Source organism: Mustela erminea, chromosome 11 (genome assembly GCF_009829155.1).
Source record: "Mustela erminea isolate mMusErm1 chromosome 11, mMusErm1.Pri, whole genome shotgun sequence".
Classification (NCBI taxonomy): Eukaryota; Metazoa; Chordata; class Mammalia; order Carnivora; family Mustelidae; genus Mustela; species Mustela erminea.
In genome coordinates, this window is record NC_045624.1 from 106,521,615 (window position 1) to 106,537,652 (window position 16,038).

At 47.3% G+C, this 16,038-nt stretch overlaps 1 protein-coding gene across 4 annotated transcripts; it reads left to right on the top strand.

Moving 5' to 3' along the window:
* Positions 1-1,061: 1,061 nt before the first annotated feature.
* Positions 1,062-10,310, top strand: LOC116568484. 4 transcript variants are annotated; one of them, XM_032303865.1, is made up of 3 exons: positions 1,062-2,311; positions 4,984-6,870; positions 7,863-10,310. In XM_032303865.1, exon 3 carries the CDS (start codon positions 9,105-9,107, stop codon positions 9,858-9,860), a length of 756 nt encoding a protein of 251 aa, XP_032159756.1. In that variant the 5' UTR covers positions 1,062-2,311; positions 4,984-6,870; positions 7,863-9,104; the 3' UTR covers positions 9,861-10,310. The 4 variants fall into 4 exon arrangements, with proteins under 4 accessions (XP_032159756.1, XP_032159758.1, XP_032159757.1 ...); XM_032303867.1 differs by having other exon boundaries at positions 1,062-1,751; positions 2,200-2,311; positions 4,984-10,310; XM_032303866.1 differs by having other exon boundaries at positions 5,943-10,310.
* Positions 10,311-16,038: the final 5,728 nt, after the last annotated feature.

Sequence of the window (16,038 nt, forward strand, 5' to 3'; positions counted from 1 at the left end):
TTTGAGTGGGTTGAACAGCTTCCTCCTAGGACTCCGGCACGCTGAGAGTGGAGGAGGGTTCCCACACCGTAGAGTGTGAGGGGTCGTAGTTAGCTGTTGCCGTCAGGGTGGAAGAAAGGGACGCTGCGGAGTCTGAGAGGGATTCTCAGGAGAAGTGAGACTGTCCGGTGAGGGAAGGTGGGCATGACAAGTTTCCTGGAGCCTTCTCCAGAGCCTCATTGGCCCTCGTGGAACCTAGAGAACATAGAATGCAAGGAGAGAATTCAAACTTGGAATGTTTTACAGTTACTGGCTTCATCTGTCTTGGGATAGGTTGCCATCCTCTTGCTGTGGATGCAAATGTATGGAAAACACTGTCACCACTCTTAGTCCCACAAATGCGAATAAATACAACTTTCTGCTTTGTCGTGGGGAGAGGGTGGGATGCTAATGAGTTCTGAATACAAACTGACCAGTGAACCTGGCATCTCCTCTCATGCTCCCTATGCCTGCGGAACAACATACCGTGTCCCTTGATTTCCTGACAAAGCGACTGAATTGTGGAGATGCTGTCACAGTCACGGGTGAAGGTGAGCTTCAGAGCAGGGCTCCCTTCAAGAAACCGAGGTTGGGGGTATTCAGAGGAAATTCACAGCACATCTCTGCAATAGAGTCTGAAAGAATGTTCTCTAGCAAACAACAGGCTTTTCCCATTAGTCTTAAATTATCCCAAAGTGGAAAGTTCTCAGCCCCTCAGCATCATATCCCCTTATTCCAAGGCTAGTGCTCTTTCTGCTCTGTTTCCCTCTTCTTCTAACCAGAGAAATCCTTCACAAAAAAGCCTCACGAGTGAGCCCACCTTGAAACACTGGTAAGAAGCAAAACCACTGGGCGCCTGGGTGGCTCAGTGGGTTGAGCCCCTGCCTTCGGCTCAGGTCATGGTCCCGGGGTCCTGGGATCGAGTCCCGCATCAGGCTCTCAGGGAGCCTGTTTCCTCCTCTCTCTCTCTGCCTGCCTCTCTGCCTACTTGTGGTCTCCCTCTGTCAAATAAATAAATAAAATCTAAAAAAAAAAAAAAGAAGCAAAACCACTGCGCTTGGGTTGGAGGAGAGGCGGTGGTTGCAAAGGCACATTCATCTCCCCTCCTTACAGAAAGCCATTCTGAGTGCGAAACAGCCAAGTTCAAAGTTATTCTGTGATAGCAGTTTTCCTTTGCTTTTAGCCCCAAGGGTTTTATACTAGTTTAAGAACGAGAAGGTCCTAACAAATTTTTAATTTGGTTGTCATCGTGTTAAACTATGTATTTCACAAAACAAAACATTTGAGCAGTTACTGTGTGTCAGGTGCCATTAGAAGCACTTTGTTTACTTATCACCCCACCTGTGAGATGGGAGCCCGCACCCTCATCATCTTGCAGGTGAGGAAGCTGGAGCACCTCGGGGCCAAGCCATCCGTGTAAGGTCCGGGAGCAGGCCTGCAGCGTCTGTGATCTTAACTGCTGTGTATTTGATTCTTTGGGGTTTTTTAATGTATTTGACCTGTTGTGGTCAGTGCACAGAAAACAAAATCTGCTGTCATCACAGAAGGGGATTTATTATAAAGTAGCCAATGGCTTACAGAGTTACCGAGAGGACTGAGGAAGCAGACAATAGGGAGAGCTTCCAGGAGCACCTGACAAAGCTGACCCCGAACCAGGCTGCCCAGAGCACCCCCAGCCCACCTCCACCAGAGTTCGAGCCGCACAGAGCATGCAGCCTGCTTTTAAGTAAACTGTAAATAAAAATACAGACGTTCCTCAGTTTCTTTTAAAGTTCACCCAGTAACACCAAATAAGGAATATGATGTGTGTACACACGTGCATAGTAGACATTTCTCTGGGCTAAGTATCAGACCAGCTCATTCTGGCTTCTCTGACCAAGACTCAGGCTCAGAAAACTCCAGCAACTTGGATACAAAACCATCACTTGGGCTTCCCAGACCCCTATCCTGGACTCATAGCTGATCGTCACTGTGTGAAATCTGCAGCTCAGGTTGGGGCGGTTTGAATCTGCGATGTTCGTAGCACAGAGCTGAGTTGTTCTGCTTCCTAAAGGAAGGGGAACCGAGCGAGGAGGATTTTAGGGAATGCAAGCAACCAGGATAACCAAAGGGTTTTTGAGGAAAGATGAGTATTCACGCCTGTATGTCACCTTGATGCTGGACCCTTCTACCTCCCCCCAGGGTTCAGTAGAGTGTCAAAACTGTCATCTGTGAGTGGGTTCTGTGGGACACTGAGGAGCTGTGCTCCACATCCGGGACCCTGAAGAGCAGGGAAACAAAACAGTGGCAGGAGGTAAGAGCTGGAGTTGACTGGGAGCAGGAGCATAGACCTGCATCTGACAATAAGAGCATGAAAACCCCAAATTTCCTGGCATGTTGGGAGAAGGCTGGTCTTCCTAAAGGGAAATGGATAAAGGCCTTGAGCCAATTTTATCTAAATATCAAAGGACTGACTCGGTGACTTCATTTACCATTGCGTTACAATGTTCATGCCCTCATTGATGACATCTGCCTATGGAGTTTAAACTTAAGCTTCAGTTTAAAAAAAAAAAAAAGATTTATTAGATGGGGCGCCTGGGTGACTCAGTCGTTAAGCATCAGCCTTTGACTCAGGTCATGATGCCAGGGTCCTGGGATTGAGCCCTCCATCAGACTCCCTTTCCCTTTCCCCCTGCTTGTGTTCCCTCTATTGCTGTGTCTCTCTCTGCAAATAAATAAAATCTTTTTAAAAATTTATTAGAGAGAGAGAGTGTGTGTGTGTGTGTGTGTGTGTGTGTGTGTATATTTGAGAGAGAGCGGGGGAGGGGCAGAGGAAGAGATAATCCCAAGAAGACTCCCTGCTGAGCATGGAGCCCGACCTGGGACTGGATCTTAAGACCCTGAGACCATGACCTGAGTCGAAATCAAGTGTTGGACACTCAACCAACTAAGCCACCCGTGTGCTCCTTAAGCTTCAATTTTTTTTTTTAAAGATTTTATTTGTTTTTTTTGACAGAGATCACAAGTAGGCAGAGAAGCAGGCAGAGAGAGAGAAGGAAGCAGGGTCCCTGCTGAACAGAGAGCCCGATGCAGGGCTCCATCTCAAGACCCTGGGATCATGACCTGAGCTGAAGGCAGAGGCTTAACCCACTGAGCCACCAAGGCGACCCCATAAAAGCTTCAATTTTCTAGATGATTTTACATTAGAAACTATGTACGTAAGGGTCACCGGGCTTTTATTGTAATCCTAGTGCTTACCCAGTTTTACAGGCACGTCTGTACATGCTCATCTCTTCATGGTTGTCTCACATCTCGTGTAAACGGACACTGTCGGTGGCACAGATATGGTGGAAGGAAATCACAAATGACAGAATCGAGAATGAAAGTCACCTTGTAATATTTAATAAGCGTGGAAAACTTAATACAGATGAACTGCAAAATGCTTCGGTTACGCTCAGAAAAATGATTCATAGAGATGGATCAGGAAGGACCTGGTTAGCAGTCCATACGCACAGAGGCCTTAGCTAAACAGGAGGAGCATTTTGCTCTTAAGGTGGACCTAAGTTTTAACCCATGCTCTGTCACTACGAAACTGTTTGGGTAAGTTAGTATTTCCAAGCCTCACTTGCCTTAAATGTAGGACGGGGTGATCACTGTACCTGCTTCGGTAGGTTGAGAGCCTGAAGATGCTGTGTGGAAAGTGCTTAGCTAGTACAGAGCACAGGAAAAGTAACCAGCGTGTAGCAAATGCTTCGTCAGTGTCAGCCTCTGAGGTGGCCCCCATAATCCCTACCCTTTACTGGGGTTGGTCAGTGACCAACAGAATATGGGAATTGATGGTACATCCCTTCCAAGGTCCACTCCTAAAAGTCACTGGGGCCTGGAATCATTTGCCCTGGAGGAATCCGGGCCATGAAGAGAGGCCCTGTGGGAAGGACCCGAAACCCTGCCAGCAGCATGTGAGGGAGCTCCGATAAGAGCCCGCAGCCCCCATCGACAGCGCGACTGCAGACTCCTGGGAGGCGCTCAGCTGGAGCCGCTTAGCCAGAGCCGCCCACCGCAGCCGTCCTTGGATTCCTGATTCTCAGAAACCGAGAGAATGAATGTTTGTTGGTTTTAGTGGCTAAATATGGGGGTAATTTGCTAGGCGGCACTAGACAACGAATGTGGCAAGGGCCTCCTGAGCATTAGCTCGCATTTTCCCAAAGTTAATCTAGGTTGCTGTTGCTTGACCACAAAGAGGGAACATCGGTGACTAAAACAAATGCAAAATTTGAATGGACTGCCATGCTAGTTCGCAGGAAGCAGAATCCTCCATTCGGTCGGTGAAGGCACTTTGTTGAGGACATTTTTTTTTTTTAATATTCACATTTTTTTTAAAGATTTTATTTATTTATTTGACAGAGAGAGATCACAAGCAGACCGAGAGGCAGGCAGAGAGAGAGAGAGGGAAGCAGGCTCCCCGCTGAGCAGAGAGCCTGATGCGGGACTCGATCCCAGGACCCTGAGATCATGACCTGAGCCGAAGGCAGCGGCTTAACCACTGAGCCACCCAGGCGCCCCAGGACATTTTTTTTCCTTTCTTTTTTTTTTTTTTAAAGATTTTATCTATTTATTTGACAGACAGAGGTCACAAGTAGGCAAGAGAGGTAGGCAGGGAAAGAGAGGAGGAAGCAGGCTCCCCGCAGAGCAGAGAGCCCGATGTGGGGCTTGATCCCAGGACCCTCAGATCATGACCTGAGCCGAAAGCAGAGGCTTTAACCCACTGAGCCACCCAGGCACCCCTGTTGAGGACACTTTTTAGGAGAGGTTTTGACAAAGTAGAGAGGAGCAGCTAGGAGAGGACAGAATTTGGAATCCTACCGCGGAAGAAGTGAAGGAACTGGATAGGGCATTACTTCAAAGACATGAAAACGCAGGGGTTACTCATTTGCAAGGCTTACGAGTAGGTCCTGTACAAAGGGGAAACGTATGCTCTTGTTTCAGAAGTCCAGTTGCTGAGGTTAAACAAGTTCTATCAGGAAAGGTGTAAGCTCGAGAACTTTCTAACATCTGAGATGTCCAGCAGCAGATGTGTGTGCCCGCTTGGCCACATCCTGGAGGTGAGGGGTGGGTGGTGTTCCAGCTAAGGCTGGTAAATATCCATCAAATCTGTGGGTTCACCTCTGGGCTGCCCGTTACAATAGCTAGATTCTAAGTCCCCTGCCCACTCTAAGCATATCCAAATCCCTCTAGAAACAGCACATTTAATCAGTTACTCTCACGCTCTGTTATTTTTATACTCAGACTCAATGCCCATCTGTCGTGTGTCTAAATACCCACGTCTTTGGCTGGCTGATGAATTCAGTGTCACTACAGGGCCCTCGCTCCCATCCTCCCTGCCAGGCAAGACCCACTTGCCTCTCCCATCTGACCGCTTTGCAGCTTCCTTTTACTTTTTGCCAGATTAATGTATGTTCTTTGGCTTATAATAACGCCAGTTCTTATCTGCCAATGTTACTTTTACTTAAGTGTTGTTGGGTTTGGTTTTTTTTTCCCTAAAAGGAAAAGGAACATGACTATATTTCCACATGTGTTATAGGCCAAATTGTTTCCCCTTGAAATGTATATGTTGCAAGTCCCCAACCCCCATACCTGAGACTAGGACCACCTGGAGATAGGGTCTCTAAAGAGGTAATTAAGGTAAAATGAAGTCATAGGGGTGAGGTCTAATCCAAAATGACTGGTATCCTTATAAGAAGAGGAAATAATGGACACAGCCATATGCACACACACAGGAGAGATCATGTCGGGACAAAGGAGAGCCCTGCTGACATCCTCATCTTGGACTTCTAGCCGCCAGGACTGTGAGAAAATACATTTCTGTGGGTCAGGCCATCTAGTCTGTGGTATTGTGCTCTTGCAGCCCTAGCAAATGACTATGACATGAGAATTCCTCATTCTAGAAAGGTGCCTGTTGCTGCAGAAACTCAGTTCCCGCTCTCTGCCCAAGAGACCACTGCCTGTACTTCCCAATGCCAGACATGCCACCCGGGCCCCCTCACCTGCTGGCTCACCTTCCAGAACACCATGGGTCTAAGGGTTTGATGCCCAGCTTCTCCACCAAAATGTATGGAGGGAAGTATAGCAGGAATCATTTATTCAAACACTGTGAAAATCCACAGCATAAATTTTCAAATTCCAAAAATGTGGAAGAGTTGCTTGTAAGGGCTCGATAAAATATTTGTAGATGATATTACCTGAATTGAAAATTTGTTTTAACATAACTCTTCCTTTAAGATTCTTTTTAGCTTCAACTTTTGAAAAAGTTTGTACTAAGATTTAGGTTCAAGACATGTACTTTGACCTCTCCAAACACTAACGTAACTACATTCATCAGTGGGGACACTTGGTTGCGAGAGAAACTAAACTCAAGCCAAGCTTGGTCAAAATGGAGAATTTGTTGTGGGGTCATGGAATCACAACAGGGCTGGCGTTGTGCCCAGGATGCAGGACTCCAGTGAGGCCAGTACTTTAACTGGAAAGCACACCCTCACACAGACTGAGGACACAGGTTGGACTTCCTGAAGGAGGCGGCACCTGCCATCGACTTCCTTTGCACGACCCAGGGAATCAGACTGATGAGCCCAGAAGCAGCAGTGGTAGCTCACCGGTGTTTGAGCCAACACTTGATGCTTTGTCAGTTGTGAGTCATGTCAGCTAAAGCGTGGGGACCACTCCTTGAGCAAGGATAGCATCTGGGCTCAACTTCTTAATACTGGAGGAGAAAGTGCTGAGAGGAAGAAAAGAGAAACAGTCCCCAGATGCCTCCATTCCTACACATTTGTCAGCTTAAACATCGCTTGGCTAGAGTTGTCTTCTCTGCTTCTCCAGGTAAGTTTTACTTTCCTGTTAAGTGCCTTCATAGAACCTGGACTTCTCCTGTGAACTCCTGAAGCTAAGTACCTGCTTAATTCCCATTAGACTCTTAATTCCCAGATATAAGATTAATTCTTTGTCTATTCTCTATGCCTAACTAAGTGGCATTTATTTACATACAAGACACTCAAATATGTTTGCTGACTACTGGGAAAACAGTTAATTCTGTATTAACTGCAATCTACTCAGCCCAAATCCAGTAGCTGAAGGCAACATAGCCAAGTGCATGCTAGCCCCTAACTGGCCTCATCCCGGGCCGGTCTTCATCCATCTCTTTCTGTTTTGCTCAAGTGGTCAAGTAAAACAGTATTGCCATTGTGATTTTGAGATAGTCTGAAGGATTGGCTATGATCTTTCTGTGCTGTGGAGATGAAAAAAAAAAGGAGGAGAAGGAAAGAGGAGGAAGGTGAGGAAGAAAAAGGAAGAGAAGAAAATTAATTTTGGTCGGAAAATTGGGAGGTCAAAGAGATCTCTAGCTTCCAATGAAGAGAACAGCATCTTGGGAGCTGTAACTCTTAGATGACAGAGCAGTACTCCTAAGGGGCCCTCACCTTTCCCTAAAGCTGCCATTTTCCAGAAGCTCTGGCTTTTCTAAATTCAAAATAAGTCAGAATTTGCTTCTCCCCTTTCTGTGTTCACCTGGCATCTTGTATGTTTCTCTGGCATAGCATGTGATCATCATGTGTCCCAGCTGCTTGAGTAGGCTGGGCTCTGGAAGGCAAAGATGATGTCATATGTACATATATCCATCTCTAGGGCCTATTTAAAAAACTTGTCACAGTTCCAAGACTTAATAATGTGTTGCAGATACCCAGAAAGGTAGAGTGACCCAAGGGAAAGTGTGAGAATCAGAAGCTGTAAGATCTGTGGGACTCTACCACTCCAGGCTCTTTGTTTTCACCTTGTGCTTTTCTCTTCATTTCTATCAACATGGCATCCTGTCGCAGGAATGAAATAAAGAATGAAAGCTGAAGAAAGTCCTAACAAAGTATTTAGCACGCAGTAGCTTCTCAACATCTATTTCTTGATTTAAATGCTTCCAAAGGGAGCGATCCATCAGAGCTAAGAGCTGTCCCTTGCTAGTATCATCTTGCTAACCAAATCCAGAAGAAGAACCAGACGGTGGAGAATGATTCACCCTCATCGTCACCCAGAATACTAATCAGACTGGCAGCTTCCCAAGGGGCACCATCTTCTAGGATTATACAATATGGAAGACCCACCAAGGAACGGAACTGCTTGGTTTTTAGCTTGCTTTCTTCGTTACACTTCCACAGGAACAATAGTCTTTTCTGAAATATCTTTGTCTCTCTGCCATAGAACCTTCAGATGACCCTGTTTTTAAGGCTGCACCCTTCACACACGGTCAGGAGACTTTCAAGATCACTGGGAATGGACTGCAGTTTTCTTCCCAAAGCACCTACAAATTCTTATATTCATTTAATATAGAAAAATGACTGTAATAATCTCCACAGCCTGGTCACTGGCAGTAGCCGAGCTAGGGTTTTATGAATATAATTTTTCTTTGTGGCCACAAAAATAATGGAAATGTCATTTTTTTTTTCCAGGAACAAAGGGTGAAGTTCCTGAGTGGAAAAGACAGAATTGATCTCAAGAGACTTGAACTAAGGTCTTTCCCAGAAACGCATTTAGAGTCCACCTGAGACTCAAAGTGGGGAGAGTCCCCTCTTTCAACCCTTCCAGAAAATTCTATTAGCCATGATTAGCACAAACTGGTTTACAGGTATACTCGGAGCCACTGGATGGGAGTCGGTCCCATGCAAACCACACAGATTGAGAGTGGGGAGGAGGCTGTGGCTAGGAGGAGGTGTTAAGCTGAATATATTTTTAATACATTTAAATAACCTGTAGAAACTTAAAAAACAAACAAAACAAAACAAAACTCCATAAGCTCCCCAAGAATTTTCCACAGTCTACTACACCCTCACTTGCAAGACTGGTGCACTGTGTACTCTACTGGGTGGACGGGTTTAAATAAAGGATGAATAACAGTCTCTGCGCTCAAGAAACGAATTAGAGTTTCTTTCAGACAGAAACTGGTCAGGTACAGAGAAACCTCCTGCTCCGTTTCAAACAGGACATTTGGCCCAGGGAAGTGTGTGACAAACAGGCGCTGATGGAAGCGTGAGGGAGACTGGAGAGGCGATGAGCGGGAGGGAGGAAGGGCGATGCCCGTGGGAAAGATGCTGGCGGCCCTGGGTGGCGGCGGGTTCTGTCTGGGTCTGCCGGAGCCCGCCGCACCGACCCGGGGGAGCGGCGGAAACGCGCTGCGGGCGTCCGCGGTCACGCACACCTGCTGTCCCTGCGGCCACCGCGCTGGCGACCGCAGCACATGCCAGCCACTGTCCCCAACTGCCAGGGCGTCGGCGCCAGAGGTCAGAAGCCGCTCCCTTCCTCCTGCCCCTGATGTCCCAGCTGTGCGCTCTGTGGGGGGACGGAAGCACCTGGCCCGCCACGTGGCCCCAAGTCACCAGACGGCGACGGAGCTGAGGACAGACCGGGAGGGGGCGCTCGGAGCGAGGACAGGATCCCGCCCCGCCCTACCGCGCCGCAGGCGGTTAGCTACGCGGCAAACCTGGGACGCGACAGCTGTGTGTGAGGAAACCACGCGATGCATCCACGGCCCGGGACGGCCCCGGAGCCAGCTCTGGAGCCAGCCCCGGAGAGATGCGCGCAAAGGAGCCCTTGGTCCATCCCTCCGGCCCGCGAGCATCAACCGCCTCCACGCGCCGCCTAAAGGGGCGACAGACTTCGGGGTGGCCGCAGCCGCTCGTGTGAAGGGGCAGCGTCCGTCCCATCACCGAAGTTCACGAAGGGCGGGGAGAAGGGGACCCCGCGCAGGGTCTGGAGTCGGTCCTCAGCGCGTGCGGGGGCGGGGGGCGTCACTGGAGGACCTGAGTCAGGGAGTGACGGGATCGGACTAACCCCGGGTCTGGAGAAGGTGTTTTAGGAGGGACTAGCCCGGGAGGAGAACGCCCCGCCCCTCCGGTCCACGAGGTTCGGGATAACAAGGCAGGGGGCGCCCGGGGGCCCTCAGCGCCCTTCACGGCAGGCTCCCCGCCGCATGCAGGGGAACTGCGGTCCCCTCAGTCTGCACAGGTCATAAATATGTGCCACCCGAGGACCTTTATAAACAGAATTCCAGGTCTTGAGAGAGAAACATGGGTCTTTGGAAAGAGTTCCAAGGCCGACACTGCCGGCGACACGCATGTCATCAAAGCACGTGAGCTCGCCCGCTGGCCCCACGCCCCCACACCTACCCGTCGTCTACTGGAATCGGTTCTGATTTTTATAGGAACGAAATGGGGAGGGGGGGGTGTATGTAAAGAAAACATACTGCGTCCTTGTGTCATCTGTTCAAGTGAACAGGAACACTGGGGTCACTTGGGATGGATGCCGGGAGACGGACCCGCAGCCTGTCCCAGGAACTAACATGCCCCCTTAGAAGGTCCGTAAGGGCAGCGTGCATCCGCTCATCGGTCATGCACCACCCCCCACCCCCGCAACCCGCCCAGACCCTGGGCAGGAGACTGCGGGCAGAGGGTGGCACGAGCACTCCCGCGGGATTCCCGGACAACGATGTCCCGCCTGGCCTTCCAGGACTCCACCCGGCCGGGGCTGTCTGCGAGGCCAGGGGGAGGCCAGGGGACGAGAGGTGACGGGGGCGGGTGGGGGGGCGCGTTCGGCCATGTGGAACACTGTGAAGGGTTATCAAGGGTTATCCGGCCAGCGGGCCCCTGGCCAAGAGAGAGACATCATTTGAAAGCCCGTAACAGGAGCAAGAAGAGTGAGGACCGGGAGGTGAAACTGCTGCCCATGGGGCGGGGCGCAACTTGGAAGTGGACTGGAGGACGGGATGAGAGGGACAGCCGGGGCCAGGGGCCAGGACCGACGGGAATGCAAGTGGCTTCAGGGACTGATTGCAAGACGCAGCCCCCTGCCCTGCGCCGCTCCTGTGCTGCAGGGTGGTCTAAGTTGGTCCCCCAGTGTTGTTGTCTTTTCAAAACATTCCACCACAGAACTTTGCACACAGGTACAGAAGACGGGAGTTTATAACCCTTAAGTGCTCGTTATCCAACCTCAATCATTTTTAGTTCTTAGTCACCCTTGTTTCTTCTGTATACCCTCTCCCCTTCCCTCTACACCACCAGGTAATTTCAAAGCAATTATACATATTTCATTCTTTTTTTTTTTAAAGATTTTTTTTTTAATTTATTTATTTGTCAGAGAGAGAGGGAGAGAGAGCGAGCACAGGCGGACAGAATGGGAGGCAGAGGCAGAGGGAGAAGCAGGCTCCCTGCCGAGCAAGTAGCCCGATGTGGGACTGGATCCTGGAATCATGACCTGGAATCATGACCTGAGCCAAAGGCAGCTGCTTAACTAACTGAGCCACCCAGGCGTCCCTCATTCTTTTTTTTTAAAGATTTCATTTATTTATTTGACAGACACACATTTATTTGACAGACAGAGATCACAAGTAGGCAGAGAGGCAGGCAGAGAGAAGAAGGGAAGCAGGCTCCCCGCTAAGCAGAGAGCCCAATGTGGAGCTCCATTCCAGGACCCTGGGATCATGACTGAGCCGAAGGCAGAGGCTTTAACCCACTGAAATAGGTAGGGGCCCGTAGGGGCCCCTACCTATTTCATTCTAAATATTTATATATATGTCTTGAATATTTTTATACCAAGACTACAGTCTCATAGCTAAAAAATAATTTCTTGGGCACCTGGTGCTCAGTCTGTTCAGCATCTGCCTCTGGCTCAGGTCATGACCCTGAGGTCCTGCACTTAAGCCCTTCTGGGGAATCGCTGCTCCTCATGGAGTCTGCTTCTCCTTCTCCCCCTGCCTGTCATTCGCCCTCCTTGTGCTCACTCTGTCAAACGAATAAATAAAATCTTTAAAAAAATAAAAAATAATTTTTTTTTAAATTCGTTCACATCATGAACCAAACCATGACATTGACAGGTTTCCTAATTCCTTTTTAATCTATAGGTTCCCCCCTGCCCCCTTTTTTTATCCCTGCTACAAGTTTATTGGTAGTTTAATAATTTTTTCTTCCAATCATAAAAGAAAGTTTACATTTACACTGAAAAAAATTGGAAAATGCCAAAATGCATAATTTTTTAAAAATTGCCCTGAATCCCAGTATCCAACTGAGTCAACATTTTGGTATTATCTCCTTCCTAGAATGGTTTGAGGTAAAAATTAAACAGAAAAAATAAGACCACTATCACAGAGTGACCTATCACTGCCTTTTCCTATAATCCCACTCCTTTTTCCTACACTCTGTGTATAGATATATCTCTGCCTCTACCTCTATATATCAGTAGACAGATATAGAGATATAGGTTGATATAGATATCTTTGTTACACTGTGTCTGTCCTTAAAATAAATCCTCAGCGCCTACATTATGCCCATTCTTTAAGGTTCCTGAAACATATTACCAGATTGCTCTCCAGAAAGACTACCAGTGTGTTCTCTCACCAGCAATGTTTGAGAACACAAGCAATCTTCAATGGTTGGTGGGGCTGAACTTGAAAATGGCTTGGTTTGGAAAAATCAAGGAAGCCTTCTGGAAGCTAGAGCGGGCAGGGGGTAGGCTGCCACCAGCCTGCGATGCATACATGTGAAGACAGTCTACTGAGCAAGGAGGTGTCCACAGTCCCGCAGGGAGCTCTGTAAGCAGTGGAAAGGCAAGAACTGTTGAATTCTGCTCACCAGGTCTATAGGAACAGAGTTGTCCTGAACACCGAGAGTTACAGCCTTCAGTCAGCCTTCCTGAGGGTGCAGACCAAATACATCCGTCCTTGAACACAGCTTGCTTTTCGGTTTCCCCTCTACTCCTGTCTGAATGTTTAATAAAAAGGATGTGCCAATTTCTTCATGCAATTTTGCTCCAATCAGTTTCATCTCCTGACCAGGTATTTCTGCACAGTTCTGATTCTCCTCAGGATTACTGATTTCTGTTATGTCTACTTGTGTGTGTGACTTTGCAAACTCATGAGTAGCTGAGCCTTACCCAAGAACAGTCTTTAATTTTGGAAACATCACAAAAATAATTCAGCACAGTGGTAGGTCCTTAAAAAGGATTAAAGCAGGATTCCTGCCTTCCAGAAATTTGGAAATTCCTCTGAATATAGGAGCATATAGTCAACTCAGATGAATTTTAAGAAGAAAAAGAGTCAAACAACCCAAGTAAGAAACAGATAAAAGATAGAAACAATTCACGGAAAAGCAAAACAAATGGCAAAACCACAGAAAAAGCTCAACCTCACTGATATGTAGGGAAATGCAATAAAATACGCCCAGGCTGTTGGCAAGGTACTCAGAACAGATAGATTTATATACCGTAGGTTGGAGGTGTAAATTGGTCACAGTTTTTTGGAAGGTAATTTGGCAACATTAATTAAAATTAAAAACATAGTCTCATCACAGTAATTCAACTTGTAGAGTCTATCCTTCGAGAATTCTCATACTTGTGCACAAAAAGCACTATCGGTGATGGTCACAGTCAAGTCATCTATCAGTCAAGTCCTGCCAAAGCCATGGCTCGTGCTCTGGAATTCTAGAGAACAACCTCAAGACTACAGTAGACCAATCCCTAAAGGAGACCGAGCTCTAGGATATATTACAGTGTAAATAAAGAAGTTGCAAAATAGTATCCACAAACTGGTTCTATTTATGTATAATAAAGCAAACAATCATGTTTTTTGGGTATGTGTATAACCATAAATGCATAGAAATAAGAGCAATAATTTGCCTCTCAGTTGGAGAGAGGCACTCTGGAAATCACTTGGGGAAGGGAGCTTTTTGGCTTTGTATTGTTTGCATAAGAACATATTTACCTATGACTTGGGTAGCTAAGGAAGGATTTATACAAAATTTTCAAAGGATCATCAGCAGCAAGGTGAGATTCCTACAGTCACAAGTTTCATCAGGAAGGAGGGGTTATCTCTTGGGCCTCTTGGACCTTGAAATTAAAGACCCCTTATAGTTTCACATCTTCTAATGTATGGTAGGTTCCTCAGTGTTTTCCTTGAAAAAGGAGTGAATTGGTTTTGCTGGTTCTTCCAACAGTTCAATGCCAAGTTCATTCTGACCCAAAGAACTCTGTATAGCATGCCACACTAGTCAGTGTGTTAATGACGCCACGGGAAAACAGTTCTATCGGCTACCGATTGTTTTGATGTGTGTAGGTACTACTGTGACTTGGTGGTCCTAGCAAGGTCAAGACACCCTTCCAGATTGGATCTTCTATGGCATTTTCTCAGAGCCAACTCAGGCTGTGGGTTTGCCTTATCATCAGGCTTGTGGGTGATGTACTTTTTTTTGAGAAGGCGGCAAAACTTGGCTTGCTTTCTTTTGAAAGGCGTGATTTTTATTTTCTCAATCTGTGTATCTTGTGACGAGTGTTGGGAAAATTACTAGGATCAGTGATAAAAATTTAATTTTAAGCTACATTTGAAAAAGTAAAATCCTGTTTCTGTCATCCTTTTTAATAAAGAAGAGGATCTAGAAAATTTCATCAGCCAGACAAGATCATGATATGAACCATGATCTTAACTTTTTGAAAGAGATCTACAGAAAATCCATAAAGATGAAGGGGAGGGAGGAAGAAAACTATGATTCCAATATGTTGATCATTAGTAAGTGTTGGATGGAAGAGGATTTTGCAGTGATTTAGAGGAAGCTCTTCAGGGCAGCCTGCTGGTCTCAGCATATGGAAGGAGGTTTGTATATCTAAGGTCTTTCATTCTCCCCAGCTGCAGAAATTCTAAGTTACTTTGTCCATTTGCAGTGTTTCCCCCTACACACATGTCCCCACTGCTGACAGCTAAAACACAGGCACACTGAAATACACAGAGAAGAGAAATGGTCTCCAGAACCATCCTTGGGATAATTTGTGATCCGGGAAAAGCCCTGGTTCTCTGCCTTCTTTGAGCACTTCGTGGATAAGGGGACTTAAAAATAGAGGAAGAAAAAGAGAATTCCTACTATGGTGTACTGAGATGGCTACCAGACTATCTCACATACTTTCCTTACAATGTAATTACCTCAACCACTAGAGGACGGCAGAGGGGACAAGGCTGGGTCATAAAAATGCCAAGCACTTCCACATTTTTCTCTCAGAACTCTACCAACCATGCTCTGAGAAAGTCCCAAGCACGCACACGAAGAGGTCCTGAATAGGTGGTTCAGGTGACAGTTCCAGCTAAAGTCCCACAGACAGCCAGCTCAGCCATCGTACCTATGAGGAAGGCCTCTAGGGACTCCCATCAGTCACCCCCAAATGCCACCCCCCAGTGCCCTTGCTGAACCCAGGCCACTCAATCCCAGTACAGGCAGAGATAATAAAATGTTCTTAGCCATAAGTGTTTAAGCCACAGGTGTTTGTTTTATTTTCTATTTATAATAATATTTCTATTATTTGTTTTCTATTGTTTTAAGCCATAGGTATTTTTGTTTTGTATTTTTAAGATTTTATTTGAGAGAGAGAGAGCAAGTGAGCATGGGCAGGGGGAGAGGCAAAGGGAGAGGGAGAGGGAGAAGCAGGCTCTCCACTGAGCAGGGAGCCCGATGCAGGACTTGATCCCAGGACCCTGGGATCATGACCTGAGCTGAAGGCAGATGCTTAACCAACTGAGCCACCCAGGCACCCTGAGCCAAAGGGTGGGTTTTGTTGTTGTTGTTTTTGTGTATTTGTTTGTTTTTAGTAGTGAGAATTACACTTCTTAAACAATTACTCTGTTGTAGAGCCTGTAAATATTGTACATTTTGTCACTGACACTCTACAATTGTCCTGCTGAAGAGAAGGTGGGGGAGGCCTAGTAGTCAAGGAACGCTGCCGAGGTCACCCTCCCGGGAACTGCCCGTTTGTGGTTCAGATCCAGGGAAGGGTAGAGCCCGACCTCTTTTCTACCTCACAGTGGCCTGTCCCTCGGATGGCACAAGGCATGCCCTGGAGGCTCCTAGGAGACCATCCCATCCATACCCCTGCTTCCAGATGGGCAGCACCCTGTCTAGCTGTGCAGCTTTGCCCTCCAGCACTTGGCAGAAACCTGCAGGAGGTACAGCAGCTGCGTCTCTAACTTCCTGCTCGTTA

Bases quoted from the DNA above. Each gene is read 5' to 3' on its own strand.
- LOC116568484 (XM_032303865.1), top strand. From the start codon at position 9,105: ATGCCCGTGGGAAAGATGCTGGCGGCCCTGGGTGGCGGCGGGTTCTGT.